The sequence below is a fragment of the Octopus sinensis genome, linkage group LG23 (assembly GCF_006345805.1).
Source record: "Octopus sinensis linkage group LG23, ASM634580v1, whole genome shotgun sequence".
In the NCBI taxonomy this organism is placed as follows: domain Eukaryota; kingdom Metazoa; phylum Mollusca; class Cephalopoda; order Octopoda; family Octopodidae; genus Octopus; species Octopus sinensis.
In genome coordinates, this window is record NC_043019.1 from 2,914,369 (window position 1) to 2,931,653 (window position 17,285).

Sequence of the window (17,285 nt, forward strand, 5' to 3'; positions counted from 1 at the left end):
TGATTGTTTATTTTTAAAATGATATTAAAGGGTAAGTGTAAGAGGCCAGACCTGGCATTTTTAGACATGAAATTAGTAGAATATTTGTGGCTGGACATGGCTGGTTTAATGGATTAATTAAGGGATAATAATAATATTCTCAATTAGTTTAAAAGTTCATTGCAAGTAATGAAAAACATGAACAAAACAGTAAAAAATATCTATGAAAAATATACGAAGAAGGCACAAAATTTTGCTGATGACTTAGCAGGCTGTTGGAATTAAATTTACTGGAGTGAAATGTGTAACAACTGTGTAAAATGTAATTAGTCATAGCTGAAATAGTACTTACTACCCAATGTCGTCCACTATTGTTTCTACTTGACGTATGGTATTTCTGTATTTCAGTGTCCAATACATTCGACTTATTAATTCCGAAGGATTTAATTATCTTCTTTCATTTGTGATGTTTAATATTTGTAATGATTCACATAATGACTGGCATCTGGAGGCTAGTGGTGGTGGTGGTCGTGGTGGTTGTCGTGGTGGTGGTGGTGGAGTAGATGGATGTCCTTAAGTACTTCAGTGATTGACGGTCTAATAAACTACAACAGAGCTGTCATTCTCTACTTGTCAAATGACATGTCATTTTCTCTCAGTTTCAACATTTGAGTCAAAGTAACAACAACTACAACAACAGCAAGATTAGTTTCTGCCATTTCAAACACTGTGACTTGCAAAACAAAACATTGTTTCACTGATATTTATTGAAGAGATAAAGATTGCTCGCTGAACACTTACATTTAATTGTATGAATGATGTACCAGGTCATTTGTGAGCACTAATGGTAACATCTAAGCCAACACAACCTACTGCATGGGTGGATTTGTGATGACTAAACTGGTAATACCACATCTCATGGCATCCTAATATGATTCCAGCCTCTGCTGCCTTGCAACTGGATGGGAAAATGAGGCCACTTGTCTTCTGCTGCTTTGTTTGTTGAGCGAAGCGGTCTTTGTCTCAGTAGTGGGAGAAGTCCGAAACGTGATCCTTTGCTATTCATTAGACCCGCAGAAGAGAAAGCAGGTCAACCCCTGACACCGAGAGCATCGACGGATAGATGAATGCACATCTAGGCTCAGCGTTTGCGTAGGAAGTCGGGGACAAGAAAAAGGAAGAAAGAGTGAGAGAAAGTTGGGGCGAAAGAGTACAACAGGGGTCACCACCACCCCCTGCCGGAGCCTTGTGGAGCTTTAGGTGTTTTCACCCAATAAACACACACAACGCCCCGGTCTGGGAATCGAAACCACGATCCCCCGACCGCGAGTCCGCTGCCCTGACCACTGGGCCATTGCGCCTCCACTGTCTTCTGCTGCTCACCTTCAGTATAATCCATGTTCAATGTGAGTCAAAATTCAAAGTTCCTGAAACCATAATCAGATGATGTATCAGAGACAACTACGACGATGAAATTCCATCACTTTTGTAGTTTCATCTCCCAGTAGGTACTGTATATGTGGGGGTGGTCATGGATTTGGTTGTCTGCATAGTCATAACCTCCATTGCTGTGGTGTGTGAGAATGAAGTCATGGTCGTCTTTGAAAATAACCATGACCTTCACTCTCATACACCACAGCAATGTCTATATTATACAAACATGTTGTATGATATATATATGAGTATAAGGGAGTGGGATCCCTTGAGAAGAAGGGAGATATTGATTAGCACCTGCTGTGGGAAGGTTTATGTGCCGTAGATATTGATTAGAGAAATGTCTGTGTTGCTATAAAAGCATGAATATGTGATGATAGTTGACAGTGAGGACTGACTGAAAGAATGTGTCACAAGCCAGTTTGCTGGGAATACATGGGACAAAAAAGTCACACGGCGATTATATATCCACCATAATAACAGCTTTGACTGTACTGTTTGATATTCGAGCAGTTCAACTGAAGTTGAAATAATCAAGACAATGTTTTCTTTACCACTATTTATATAGTGTAGTTGATTGGAAGGTCTTAAACCTTTAGGATTCAGACAAAATTTCATTTTACTTTATCTAACGTTCTTCCTACAAGTAAGATGAAATTTTTTATGTTTGCCAGTATACACACTGTGAAGCTTTACTATAGCGTCGTATATTTTCGACTGCTATTTCAAGTAAATATTGGAGCATTGTTGTACCACTATTCTATATTTATACTTATACTTATGGTGCCTTGTTTTACTGGGAAGCAATACTTTTGTATTACACGATCTAACAATTTTTCTTTGACTATATATATATATATATAATTATTATTTGAGGGAATATAAATCCAAACTTACAGGGAAAAAAATTCAATTTAGAAATACTAAATCAAATTTCACACAATATAATATATATGGCACCTGTGCAGGTGGCACGTAAAAAGCACCCACTACACTCGCGGAGTGGTTGGCGTTAGGAAGGGCATCAAGCTGTAGAAACACTGCCAGATCAGACAGGAGCCTGGTGCAGCCCTGGCTTCCCAGACTCCGGTCGAACCGTCCAACCCGTGCTAGCGCGGAAAACGAACGTTAAACGATGATAAAAAATTAGAAAAAAAAACCAACTTTTATCAATTCAAAATGAACAATCAAATTACACCATCCAGAAAATTACATATATTAGAAATATTAAAATTAAAATAACAATAAAATTTCAATGATTAAGTAAATTGCAAAAAAATTGAGATCATTGAAATGTTATTGTTATTTTAATTTTAATATTTTAATATTTCTAATATATGTAATTTTCTGGATGGTGTAATTCTCTCTCCCACTCTGTTCCTCTCTTCCCTTTAGATTAAGTGGTTTGGGACATAAAATGTATCAAGTTGATTTGATGCCTAATACAAAAATATACGAAGCCATTTGTGACCACTACACTGACTATATTGTAAACCAATTGTGACCTTTGCAATGACAATGTTGTAAACCAACAGTGACCACCACTCTGACAATAAACTCTGTTGTGACCTCCACACTGCTTTAGCTTATAACCTCCATAACATTCTAAACTCGTTGTTTCTAACTCACACACTCACAGCATTGCAAACCATGTCCTGGATATGTAATTTACCTTGTCAGTGATAAATAGAAAACGTTTGAGGACAAATGAGTTGATTGGTTGTTGTAAAGTTTCCCATCTTCTACCTGTCTTGTAAATACTCGTTTAATGTGACTGCATACACATTATCTTCTATGCTTAAGTAGGACTGCAGCCAATACTTAATGCCCTGATTTTTCACTCACTAATTGTTCTCTTCCATGCTTTTCATATATTTCTGCAGGCTATAAACACTGACAACAATATAACCATTTTATAATAGCTTTTGTCTTTTGTGTACTTAATTGATGTTGAAATTTTAGAAGGGTTGACATAAACTGATGTTTTCAGCTAAGTACAACATAATTTGCTTTCTGCTTTCTGCTGCTTCTTCTGAAACTTATGTAACCAGCAAATAAATATCAGTTCCATACTGGAAACTATTGTCCTCGACATAGTTTTTGTTATTTTAATACTTTCCTGTTATATTTTATAAATCATTAACGACATAGACATCAGCGAAATGGATCAATACTTGAAAGACCAGTTAGTTTATATGGCCATGTTTTACAAGACAGTATTTTCAATGAATACATTGAAATGAATGGAAAAAAATTACCTTCAGCTCCTGATTGTAATCCAAGTTACTGTTTTCTTTTGTTTCTTTTTTTCTATTTTTACAGAGATGTACTTGCATAGTGAGTGACTTGATCTGAGATCGTGTGCTGGAACGAAAACAATTGCAGTGTGGAAGGTGTTTATAAGCCATTTAAGAAACACACAAAACCGTTAGATTCACTTCAACATTTAAATTTAATTTGTCAAAATATTTTCGTCGCTTTGAGACCGCGACCAGTTCACTGACAAAACTTCGTGCTGCGGTCTCAAAGTGACGAAAATATTTTGACAAATTAAATTTAAATGTTGAAGTGAATCTAACGGTTTTTGTGTGTTTCTTAAATGGCTTATAAACACCTTCCACACTGCAATTGTCTTTTTTTACAGTTTATTCTTTTTAATTCAGTCTTTATCCCTACTTTTAAACAGTTTTTTTTCTTCCACTTATTTAGAAGATTAAGAATTATCATTCAATTCTAATATTGGAATCCTTTTGCAATTATTTCCCTCTCTATCATACATCAGTGTAAATTAGTAGTTCTCAACATTTTGTACCTCAGGTCCCTCTTCCACAAAGTAGCATTTTGTAAATAACCTCTCCTTACATTTTACAAATGAATAAATAAATAGAACAAGAAACAAAAACAAAAGACAAAAATAATTAAAGTAAATTTAATTAATAAATAAAGAAGTAAAATTTAAGCAAACAAAAGCTAATTATGACAGTGGTGTAAAAGGTAAAGACCCCCTTTGGTCATGAATGACCATGGGACTGCACCTAGAAAGTTCACCTCCTAGGCACAAGTCCAGGCAAGATTGTTTATAGAAGATCAGCAGTTGTCCATGCGACTGATGTTGTTCAACGGAAAGGGGCAAAGGCCGATACAGGTTCGCACCAGTGATGTCACAATTCATTTCTACAGCCGAGTGAAATGGAGCAATGTGAAATAAAGAGTCTTGCCCAAGAACACAACACACAGCCCCAGTCCTGGAATCGAACTCACTACCTCATGATTGTGAGCCCGATGCTCTAACCACTGAGCCATGTTCCTTCAGTGAGGTGGGCTGTGGGGTAGAATCTGTATTTTCTTATGATACCCTTTTTCAGATATTTGCATTAAATAGTGTTGCTTATGTTGAATTTTTCTAGAAATAGGTACAGGCATAGCTGTGTGGTTAAGAAGCTTGCTTTGCTATCCCCTGGTCTTTGGTTCAGTCCCACAGTGCAGTACTTTGAGCAAGTGTCTTTTAATATGGCTCCAGACCAAACAAGGATTTGTGAGTGAATTTGACTGATGAAAACTGTGCCAAAGCCTGTTGAGTGCATGTGTGTCACTTTGTGTCCGAGTTTGTCCCCCCCCACTTCCCACCTACTGACAACCGATGCTGGTTTGTTTACGTCCTTGTTACATAGCAGTTCAGCAAAAGTGACTTATAAAATATGTACCAGGCTTGAAAATTAGCACTGGGGTCAATTTGTTCTCCTAAGAACATTTGAGGAGGTGCTCCAGCATGACTACAGTCGAATGCCAGAAATAAGTAAAAAAAGATAAATTACTAAAGAAGGTGAAAGGGCTCACATATGAAGAAGGTTAGGTATCAGTTCCTCGTTAGTGACATTTCTTCTCATTGATAACGAGGCTTTTTCTGAAAATGTATTTAGATATAAGTATCTTCTACGTTTTACTTGTTTCAGTCATTAAACTGTGGCCATGCTGGGGCACTGCCTTGAAGAACCTTTAATAGAATGCATTGACCCCCAGCCCTTTTTCACTCTTTTTCTTTTTTTAAGCCGAGTACTTATTCTATTAGTCTCTTTCGCTGAACTGCTAAGTTACAGGGATGTAAACACACCAAAACCAGTTGTCAGGTAGTGGTCGGGGACAAATGCAGACACACACACGCACACACACACAGTCCACCAAAAATGAAAATGTATAAGCACTTCAGGAAAGGAAAAAATGTGTACAATAACTTGCATAAGTACCTCTGAAAATATAAATAGTTCTTTTGATACTTAATCAAATTGCGATAACACTGAATGAATTTCAATAACACTGAATTAAAATATTTATACAGATTTCTCTTTTCCTGAAGTGTGTATACATCTTTTTGATTGATTCTATATATATATTTATTTATATATATATATATATATATATATAGATATATATAGGCGCAGGAGTGGCTGTGTGGTAAGTAGCTTGCTAACCAACCACATGGTTCCGGGTTCAGTCCCACTGCATGGCATCTTGGGCAAGTGTCTTCTGCTATAGCCCCGGGCCGACCAATGCCTTGTGAGTGGATTTGGTAGATGGAAACTGAAAGAAGCCTGTCATATATATGTATATATATATGTATGCGTGTGTGTTTGTGTGTCTGTGTTTGTCCCCCTAGTATTGCTTAACAACCAATGCTGGTGTGTTTACGTCCCCGTCACTTAGCGGTTCGGCAAAAAGAGACCGATAGAATAAGTACTGGGCTTACAAAGAATAAGTCCCGGGGTCGATTTGCTCGACTAAAGGCGGTGCTCCAGCATGGCCGCAGTCAAATGACTGAAACAAGTAAAAGAGTAAAGAGTATATGCTATAGTAGAAGACAGTAGGCCAAGGTGCTTTGCAGTGGGACTGAACCTGGAATCATGTGGTTGGGAAGCAAGCTACGTACCACACGGCCATATCTGCACGTATGTGATTTAAATATTTTGCTTCTTGAAAAATAGAAAAATCTCAAAACACACAGTACCCCATTCCCATAGAGCTACATTGAGATTTGCTACCCTCTTGTGAGCTCACAATGGCCCTGGAATGGAGATACTACAACCTTGATTAAGAGCCACTGGTCAACTCCTAGACTGACTTTATGTCTTAGTAGATTAGTATTTTTAGGTAAGGCGGCGAGCTGACAGAAAAGTTAGCGCACCGGACAAAATGCTTAGCGGTATTTCGTCTGTCGTTACCTTCTGAGTTCAAATTCCGCCGAGGTTGACTTTGCCTTTCATCCTTTCGGGGTCGATTAAATAAATACCAGTTACACACTGAGGTCGATATAATCGACTTAATCCGTTTGTCTGTCCTTGTTTGTCCCCCCTGTGTTTAGCCCCTTGTGGGTAGTAAAGAAATAAGTATTTTTAGGTAAGAGCAAAACACCTCACTTTATTACTAACTATGAGATTTAAAAGTTGTGAATAGTTATTTAACAGTGTTCTGATTAAAAATTTGATCTGAAATATGAATAGACTGTAAGTGAAATGACCTTCAAATATCTATTTCTTTTAAGAAGATTTATATCTTCCTGGAAGGTGTTTATAAGCCATTTAAGAAACGCACAAAAACCGTTAGATTCACTTCAACATTTAAATTTAATTTGTCAAAATATTTTCGTCACTTTGAGACCGTGACCTGTTCACTGACAAAATTCTGTGCTGTCACAGTCTCTAAGCGATGAAAATATTTTGACAAATTAAATTTAAATGTTGAAGTGAATCTAATGGTTTTGTGTGTTTCTTAAATGGCTTATAAACACCTTCCACACTGCAATTGTTTTCGTTCCAGCACACGATCTCAGATCAAGTCACTCACTATGCAAGTACATCTCCGTTCTATCTTCCTTATTTCAAGAAAACCACTTATTGTATTCATTTGTGTTGCTCCTTCCCTATATCATCATCAAAATTGGTTTTGATATATTGCTAGTTTGCCTATTCCCACAAGATGAGTCTGTCTGTGAGTCTATCTTGCCATCTCACTTGAAGAAGTTCCAAAGACATCTATTTAGAACAACGTTTAGAACCTATCCATGGAGAACTTTCGGATGTTCCATATTTCACACATATATATTAGAACCCTCTTCGTGTTCATGTTGAAAACCCTGAGTTGTCTGTTTATTTTGATTTCATTTGATATTTTCACTGAACTAAATCCCATTTCATTTCCCAATTTGTATTCTGGTTGGATGCAGTGCTTCAACTGAATAGTTTAATTGTTCAGTTACACATTGTAGAAATATTATATATCCATTGGTGAATATTTCTGTAATATTTTATTATTCAATTTAACGAAAATTTCAGATGCTTTTGATTATTTTCTATCAGAGTCTGCATCCATATTAATACATAAATATACTTTGATGATTTATATGTGTAGTTTTTATATTCAGAAATAGAAATATTATGCTGGGAAATAAATTTATTATATAAAACTGATATTTCTTTGCAAATACCCATAACTAACAAAATAAATATATGTTTTCTTCATTTAAATACAACAAGACATTCAAAATCCTATAATGTAAAAAAATATTGTCTGCCTTTCATTTTGTAAATAAAAATAGAATATTCTATGTTGTCTTAGAAACTAACAAGTATTCACACACGGTTCCAGTAAATCTATTTAGTTCTTTCTATAAAATATTATCATCGTGTCTGTCAATAAATTATGGACACAGATAATAATATATTAGATTCAAATATCAGACATTTTCCTGTTCCATTTCAAAAGGTAACAGCATATAATATTTGTGTTTTGTATTTGTGTAACAGAGAGGAAGTTGGTCTTCTTTTGGCTGCTGGTGTCTATGTTTCATGCAGACAATCACATTCTTTTCATCCTCATCAGTTCATTCCTTTTGGTCTTGTCTTTCTGTCCCTCTCTTTCTCTCTTTCACATCAAAATTGCTTTATCTCTCTTTGGTGTTGATAAAAGAATCTTGCACGCATGCACACACACACACACAATGTGCTTACCCTCCCCTTCATCTATGGTTATTGATGATGACCATCCTCTCCTTCAAGTGTAGATAAAGGAGCAACAGCAACAAAGGATTCAGCGTACATGACCGACTTGAATGCTACCACCTATCTTACTCCTACCATTTGTCTTTACAAGCAAAGAAAGGACAGAACTATCGGTATTTTATCACAGATTCTCTTAGTGAAGGAGTCACACTATGTTACTCCTTCTGTCACACTGTGACTCCATCTGTTACACTAAATGGTCTTCCCTGAGATCCAGGATCCCTAATTGACATTGTACAATGAAGCTTCATAGTAGTGTTGGTCATGCACAATTCCTAGTATCTTTGACACTGGAGCTGTTTCCTTCACAAAGACAACGGTAACTGAACCCAACTGGTACTGTTACCCAGATTCTAGACATTCACATGAATCCAGTCTGTCGAAAATTGCCTTGAATCAACCACCATAACTGGCTTTTCTCTCAAGATGTACTCCTGTAGTCTTTATTTTCTTGGGTAGAGTTTTACGGCTTCCATGGACAGTGAGGCTCACCAATGGAGAAGTTCTTAAGCAGATCAGGCCGAAAATGTCACTAGAAGCTAGGATCACCAAGCATAGATTGGCATATTTTGGTCATATTATGAGGAGAAAATCCTTGGAGAAGGACATCATGCTTGGAATGGTCAGTGGCAAGAGAGGAAGAGGCCAACCAAGAACCTGCTGGCTTGACACCATCAAGAGTGATACCGGAATGGACATAGCCAGTCTGAAAGAAGCAGCCCTGGATAGAACTGACTGGAGGACACTGATCCATGGAGTAACCGAGAGTCGACTTCGACTGCTGCCTGGGTCGATTTTGATTTTCATCCTTTTGCGGTGAATAAAATAAAATACCATTTGAAAACTGACTTAGCCCCTCCCCTGAAATTGCTGGCCTAGTGTCAAAATGTGAAACCAATTATTTAACTCTCCATCTCCCATGAAGTATTTGGCACACACTTCCTTATGGGACATACTTTGCATCATTTTTTGGATTGAATTGGATTGTTCATTCTCAGTTCACTGCAGAATGAGAGCCTCAGCATGTTCTCTCCATCGAACTCAGTCTGATGTGGAGGCTGTGCATTTGAGCTTGTGATCAGACTGGTTTGATGAGCCTACTCTTCCACATTGGCTCAACATGGCTTGGCAGAGAAATGCAGTTTTTTTTCTTTTATATATACACTCATACCCAGGAGAAGTTAAACTGATTACATCAACCTCAGTGTTCAACTGGTACTTCTTTCATTGACTCTGAAAGGATGAAAGGCAAAGTCAACTTCAGCAGAATTTGAACTCAGAATGTCAGGACAGACACTATACAGCTGAGTATTTTGTCAGCATAATTACATGTTAAGTACTTTTGGGACTAAACCAAGGTTTACTTTACAGATCAGTCATTTGTGGCTACAGACAATATTGGCAGATGAAAATTTCTAATTCTTTGTATCAACAGCTTTTCAATTAGATTTGGTATGAAAATATTAATTAACCTGCATCATGAAGACTGGTCTTTCTTTTCAAACTAAAAAATACTTCAATCCAAACCAGTTGTTGACTCTCTATGAATTTTAAATGAGACCATAGTGATGTATTGCTCTCATCTTTGAGATGCTGCTGCTACTATAAATACAGGTATCCTAGACCACATCCCAAGTATTCCCGCCAGCTGATTCACTGAAACCACTCACCACCACACACCAACCTATACTTCACAGATGCACCATCTGTTTCTATTACAGTGGTCTTTGCTTATCAGAGATGGATAATTTCATGCCTCCTCTATTGAGGCACTCCCACCCCACTTGCCCCTTCTCCCCATGCTCTGCTGTAACCACTATTTCAAGTCTTTCCACCCTTAGAACATAAACCTATATTTTACCTGCAGAGGTGACGAGCTGGCAGAAATGTTAGCACGCTGGGCGAAATGCTTAGCAGTATTTCGTCTGTCGTTACGTTCTGAGTTCAAATTCTGCCGAGGTCGACTTTGCCTTTCATCCTCTCAGGGTTGATAAATAAAGTACCAGTTTCGCACTGGGTCGATGTAATCGACTTAATCCCTTTGTTTGTCCCCTCTGTGTTTAGCCCCTTGTGGGTAGTAAATAAATATATATTTTACCTGCAGATGTCAACTTGCAGGTGTCGTAGCAGGATGTTAGTTGCATTGAGCTCACCTGTCTTGCTATGAGCACTGCTCCCCTCCCCAACAGCTATGGACTCTGCACACTCTTCCAGACCAAACCAGGAAATAAAAGCAAAACTAGATTCTTTCATGACAATGTCATAACATTGAGGCACATGGCCTAGTGGTTAGAGCAGCGGTCGAGGGATCGTGGGTTCGAATCTCAGACCGGGCGATGTGTGTGTTTATGAGCGAAACACCTAAGCTCCACGCAACTCCAACAGAAAGTAATGGCAACCTTCTGCTGACTCTTTTGCCACATCTTTCTGTCACTCTTTCCTCCTGCATCTTGCAGCTCACCTGCAACGGACCAGCGTCCCATCCAGGTGGGGAACGTATATGCCAAGAAACCGGGAAACCGGCCCTTGTGAGCCAGGCATGGCTCGAGAAACAACAAACATAATGTCATAACATTGAGAAAACTGTTTCTCCTCTCTTCAAAAACCAGAAAATAATTTAGCCTTGCTCAGTAGGTGACCCCCCTGAGGAAATGCATCTCACAATGAAATAGTGCTTATATATAAGATAAGATACAGTATAAAGGATAGAATTGCAGCACATCTCATCCATTTGACTTTTAAAAAAGCCACAGTGATTCAGATTGATTGCCTCTCCTCCTATATTTAATGCTACTTGATCCCAGATCCCTATCTCTCCAGTCACTCCTCAGCAAATCTGCAAGCCACATATTTGTGAATGGCCACAGAAGCTCTTATTGAATATTAATAATATTGATTGCAATAAACTTAGATAAACTTAGATATGTTTCGACTAAAGATTTGTCCAGGCCATGTCTAACTTAATAGCACCACCTGATAGGATTATCTAAATCCTGTTTAAGTCAAGTTTTGTTTATGGTCCATTCAAGTAGTGAGTTTTTGTTGAGTGAATTGTATTCAGGTATGGGTGGCTTATCCGGTATTCCTTGAATAAATCTGTCCAGATTCCGTTTAAGGGTGATGGGATCCTTTTCCTCTTTGATCTCTTTCGGCACAATGTTAAACAGGGCAGGGTCTGTGGAGGAAAAGAAATTATGTTGCAGTGTACATGTATGCTGTGATCCTGAATTGGGCAGGGGTTATGGCCCGTGGTCCCAGCTTTGAATGAACCTTGAAACTAATGTTCAGGTCGTTTGGGCAAAGTTGGCAGTATATTCTCCACACCGTACAAATGATGTACCGCTAGTGGCAGCGCTGGAGAGAGTAGAGTTTCAAGGCTTTAAGGCGGTCCCAATAATCGAGAGCAGGCATGCCTTCAATTCGTTTAGTGAGTGCCCTCTGGAGTGATTCAATCCTTAGCTTAAGAAGAACAATAATGTTAATGTACACTGGCCCTTCCTCTCCCTAATTAATAGAAATAAAAATATAGTGTTTGGGGATGGAAATGGTTAGTATTAGTAACAGGGTAGATAACTTGAAATGTTTGACTAATATACAAGTTGACTATATTCTGTGTCGTAACTTTAAACATTCACTATATTCGATGTTGTGTTAAGGCGGCGAGCTGGCAGAAACGTTAGCACGCCGGGCGAACTGCGTTGCCGTATTTCGTCTGTCGTTACGTTCCGAGTTCAAATTCCGCCGAGGTTGACTTTGCCTTTCATCCTTTCGGGGTCGATTAAATAAGTACCAGTTACGCACTGAGGTCAATATAATCGACTTAATCCGTTTGTCTGTCCTTGTTTGTCCTCTCTGTGTTTAGCCCCTTGTGGGTAGTAAAGAAATATATATTCGATGTTGTGACTATAGATATTCAGACGTTTTGCTTGCTGGTGTTGATGTTTTTCAACAATTCTTCTATGTTCCTTCAATATTTTCTCTCCTTTTCACTAGTAACAAATATTTTTACGCAGAGTTGTCTCCCATGCTTTTGTCGTATCGAATAAAGAATTGTTCAACAACGATTATCTCCCCTAGATATGCGTATAATTAACCTGATCACCATATTGTGTTAGCCTTTGCTATTACAATATCACATTAAGTTCCCCCAGTAGAAACTAATTATTCTTTAAGCTTAATTGATTAAAAAGAAAACCAGATATTAAAATTATTTTCACAAGTAAGAGTAATAGTTTATCTACAACTGAAATCTTGTCACCACCACCCATTTAACCAAAGAATTGTGTTTGACTGGGAGAGTACGTCTTGCAGGGTGGCCGGGTGGTATTAAGTTTACGATTTCGGTATTTCTGTTTGAAGATCTTAACTTCAGTCTACATCATATACGATTTGTAAATCTATAATTGTTACTACTTTCATCCTTTCGGGGTCGATAAATTAAGTACTAGTTACGCACTGGGGTCGATGTAATCGACTTAATCCCTCTGTCTGTCCTTGTTTGTCCCCTTTATGCTTAGCCCCTTGTGGGTAATAAAGAAACATATAATTGTTACTACTATTATCATCACATTCATGTGAATAACTAGCTCAGAATTACGAAGCAGTATCAACTATAAGAACTTTGTATCTCTAGAATGGAAGTTGCAAATTTGCTTATGATAAAATATTTCTGCAGTTTTTTGGGGTTTTTTTTCACTAGTTGCTAGCGACTAAACATTCTGCCGTGACAGCTAAAATTTTGCAAGTGACTACCTGGTCTATGTGCCCCAGTGCCCCATACTATTGTATTGTTGTCGGTCATTATGGTCTCTATGTATCACATATCATTGACGTGGTTATTCCACATAGCTCTATAATGAGCTTAGGGCTAGTTTCCTGGTCTCTCTGACATATATATATATATTGAGGTGCAATGGCCCAGTGGTTAGGGCAGCGGACTCGCAGTCGTAGGATCGCGATTTCGACTCCCAGACTGGGCGTTGTGAGTGTTTATTGAGCGATAACACCTAAAGCTCCACTAAGTTCCAGTAACGAGCCATGCTGGTTAATGTCTTAAAATTGATTTTCAGTTAAATTATGTGTTTATTATGTATTGTTTTAAAATGACTTAATTAATTTTTTTTCTCTTTTTTTTTGTGTTTCTCTTTCCAGATTTGTCGGTAAATCCAGATTATAGTGCTCAGACAATGTCTGGAATAATAGAAGTGAAACCACAGACCTACAATCATCGGTTGCTGCAACCACCACCAAAGCAGAACACGGAACATTACCCCTTTCAGCAGAGAAATAGGCAGCCGTTTAACGAACACGACAAGCAACAACAGCAACAAACACATGCAGCTACGTTAGAACAAATACAACAAGAAAAAAACAAACTAGAACAAGAACCACCATTATTGCCACTCAATCCATTTTATATGTATCAACAACAAAAACAAAACGAATTGTTACAGTGTACTTTATATGAACAAGAACAACAAAAACAAAGCCAATCATATCTTCCTCAACCACAGCCACAAAAACAATTGCAGCTACAAAAACAACCACAACCACAATCACAATCACAAAGGCAAAAACACTTCAGATTACAACAGCAACAACAGAAAGAACCATACAGGGGTGGTACAGAATTGGACTCTTGTGGCATCCAGCTTTTAAATGTCAATGAACTTCAGAGCCAAAGTTCTTGTCTTTGAATTCAAGTTGTAAACATTGGGTCGCTCTAAATGTCACAATATATGTATTAGGGGTCGAAACTGAACCAAAATGATAATTGAGGGGAGTCTATAAAATATAATTGAAAGATGTTCTGTGGAATGTGCGCGGGTGAATGTGTGTGTGCATGAGTGTGTGTATGTACATATGTGTGTGTGTGGGTGGGCATATGTATATATATATATATATCTGTGTGTGTGTATGTGTGCACATGCATATATAAACATGTGTGGCATGTGTACAGATATATTATTTGAATATCAAGGATCAAACTGAAGACAAAGAATAGAATTTTCGAGTACTTCCATTCCTACATCATTATATTGTTGGTAACTGGCAGTCAACATCCGTTTGTCTGTGATGGTGTATGGAGAACTTATCTCACCCACTGACCTCATCGTGAAACGTCTGAGTGGTTTGCGACATAGCACTGTTCGTCTTCTACACACTAAATATACTGTAATGAACAACAATGAAGGTAGCTATTTGTTGTGATAATATTGAGTAACGCAGATCTTGTACGTGTGTGATATAAATATTGAATATTAACCGCAAATACTGGTTGTTAAAGAGAAACTTTTGGTAGCTAACTAGCAAAGAGTATTCACATTTAAAAGAAAGAATTGAAATACAGAGAAGCATTGAAAAAGAGAACAAAATTGAATATTTACTGATTTTTTTTTTTTTTTTTTTTTGTCACAGGGGAATGTGTAACAAATTTAAAACTGAAGATAGAATCGTGAGAACACCAGTTTAGTATATTTTGTGAAGAGCACTTGTATCGTGTTTCATCAAAGAAATGTTTAAGTCAAATCTAAAAACACTTATATGTAAGTCTACGGCATTTATGTGTCTTCACATGCACACACACACACACATATGCATACACACACACACACACACACACACACACAAATAGAGGTGTCTGTGTTTTAACTTCAACTGTTCTTTCATCAAATATTCTTCGCAAGTACTGAAGTTTTCAAGTTTCTGTCTTCAGCTCTAAACTTATGAGACAGACTCTGTGTGTGTTTGTGTGTATATGTATGTATGTATGTATAAATACATGTGTACACACACATTCATACAGGCAACACACATAAGCACAAACACACACACACGCACACACACACACATACATATATATATATATATATATATATATATATAAACAAAACCCAGTACAGGAGTATATATAATTTTTATTATTTTTAATCTCTGCATAAATTACCAAGTCACTCAAAGCCTGAGTTCTATACACACACACAAATATATACACATACATGTATACACAATTACATATGTATGTATATACACATACACAAAAATAAACATATGTTTTCATATGTGATAATGTGTTTGCAAGAAATGTAATGGTAAAAAATTTTGTTTTTAATTATGGTTTGTCTTTTAATTGCTAGTCACATAACATCGTTTATGTAATACACTAAGGAGTGAGGAATGGAGTGTATAGGTCAGACAACTCAGGCATGACATCAACATCTTAAGTGACATAGGTGAACATCTAAACATGGCAGAGATCAATGTGTATATGAAGATTTTAGAGAGCATAGAGGTAGATTTGGAAATGGTAAGGATACAAATCACACAGCCACAGTGAAAGAGTAATGTGACAAAGTCAAGGAACATACCTGGAATGTGAGAAGGGCTTTAAAATTACTGTCTACTGAGAAGGAATATCGTAAATGTTAGGTTTTGTTAGGATGTCATTCTTTTTCTATATTTCAGAAATAAAAAATGTATTGAGTTTATGCATTAGTAATTTAGCAGGTTTTTATTTTTAATTAATTTTTGCAATTGGTTAATGTGACCATTTAGCATTCAGATTATTTTATCAAACGTCATTTTTATTTATTCACACTGTTTTGACTTAATCATGCATTGTCTCGTAGGTTCAAAATTTTGATGATGTGATTGCATACAAGAGGCTGGCTCTGGCTGGTTTCACTATAAAATAGGTAGAGTATTTGAGCCGGATATGGCTGGTTTAAACATTAAAGGGTTAATAAGGCTTGGAGAAAGGCAAGTAGAATCAGATTGAATACATGGTAGTACTTTTGTTTGAAAATCTAATAAAATTCATTCCAGCATGATAATTAAAGAAAAGAAAATACTTAATCTTTTGCCAGTTAGAGTTAAAGGTAAGAACATACATGTTTGTTATAAACTAGGCTCTATTACTGGTTGTTTAATATTTGTCCAAAATAGGCCTGTGAGATCTCACAGAGGTCTGTCTCAACAGTATGGTTACACTAAGTCTGATTTCTGCCACCATGAAGCAGGACATATTTATGCAGATGATTTGAATGTCATCTTAAATGATAACTTTAGATGGCTATTGACGGAGGATATCAAATACATGGAGCCTGGTGAGATAAGCAGGAATAAATAGGTGGAGATAATCCTAGGATCAGTTGAAGCTTTTGTGGTTAATTAAGTCATAAGTACAAGGATAAGAAAAATGGTTTTGGTGGTTGTAGAAAGCAAGTGACTAGATTAAAATTGGAGGGAGCTAGAAAGTTGGGTTGGATCATAAGAAAGGAGTCGATTTTGGGTGAGCATGATGTAAAGAAATATATTGATACATCGAGAGAGAAATCCATTGTAGTACCAGCAGATAAGGCAGCCAGCAGGTAACTTTTTGATTGTATGTAAAAAAATACTATATAAAGAGGCTAGGTAAAGGTTAGGATTGACTTTAATGGTTATGTATGTAGTGGTAGTTGAGAGTATGGGGAGTTTATAGGGAAGTTAATCCATGGGATGAAAAGGTTAAATGACTTTTATGTGGTGGAAGAGGAGAAAGATATTTCCTAAAATATTTTGGAGGGGTTCCAAAATTGCATAAGGTCTCAAATAGGTTTATTACAGAAGCTAGGAAATATATCAATGAAAAGCTGTCTATTTTAGTTAATGGGACATTGAATGTCATTAGATCAGACCTCGTGAAGTACAAAAAAAAATTATTATAATTTAGATGTTAGCATATTCTGAAGTCTTAAGTTCAGGAAAGAGATTTAAATAGACTTTAAAATGTTTTGAATTATGCATGTATCTAATTTTTCTACACTGTATATCAGTCTA

The 17,285-nt window shown here is 37.0% G+C and overlaps 1 protein-coding gene across 3 annotated transcripts in view; it reads left to right on the forward strand.

Annotated features, from left to right (window-relative positions):
- Window positions 1-16,646, forward strand: part of LOC118767603 (putative mediator of RNA polymerase II transcription subunit 26) — a 243,451-nt gene extending 226,805 nt beyond the window's left edge. For all 3 annotated transcript variants that reach the window (XR_005003523.1, XR_005003524.1, XM_036512432.1), the window contains exon 2: window positions 13,617-16,646. Coding sequence is in view for 1 of the 3 variants with exons in the window: in XM_036512432.1 (XP_036368325.1) it covers window positions 13,617-14,161 (545 nt within the window). In the remaining 2 variants the exon portion in view is untranslated. The remainder of the gene's footprint in view (window positions 1-13,616) is intronic.
- Window positions 16,647-17,285: the final 639 nt, after the last annotated feature.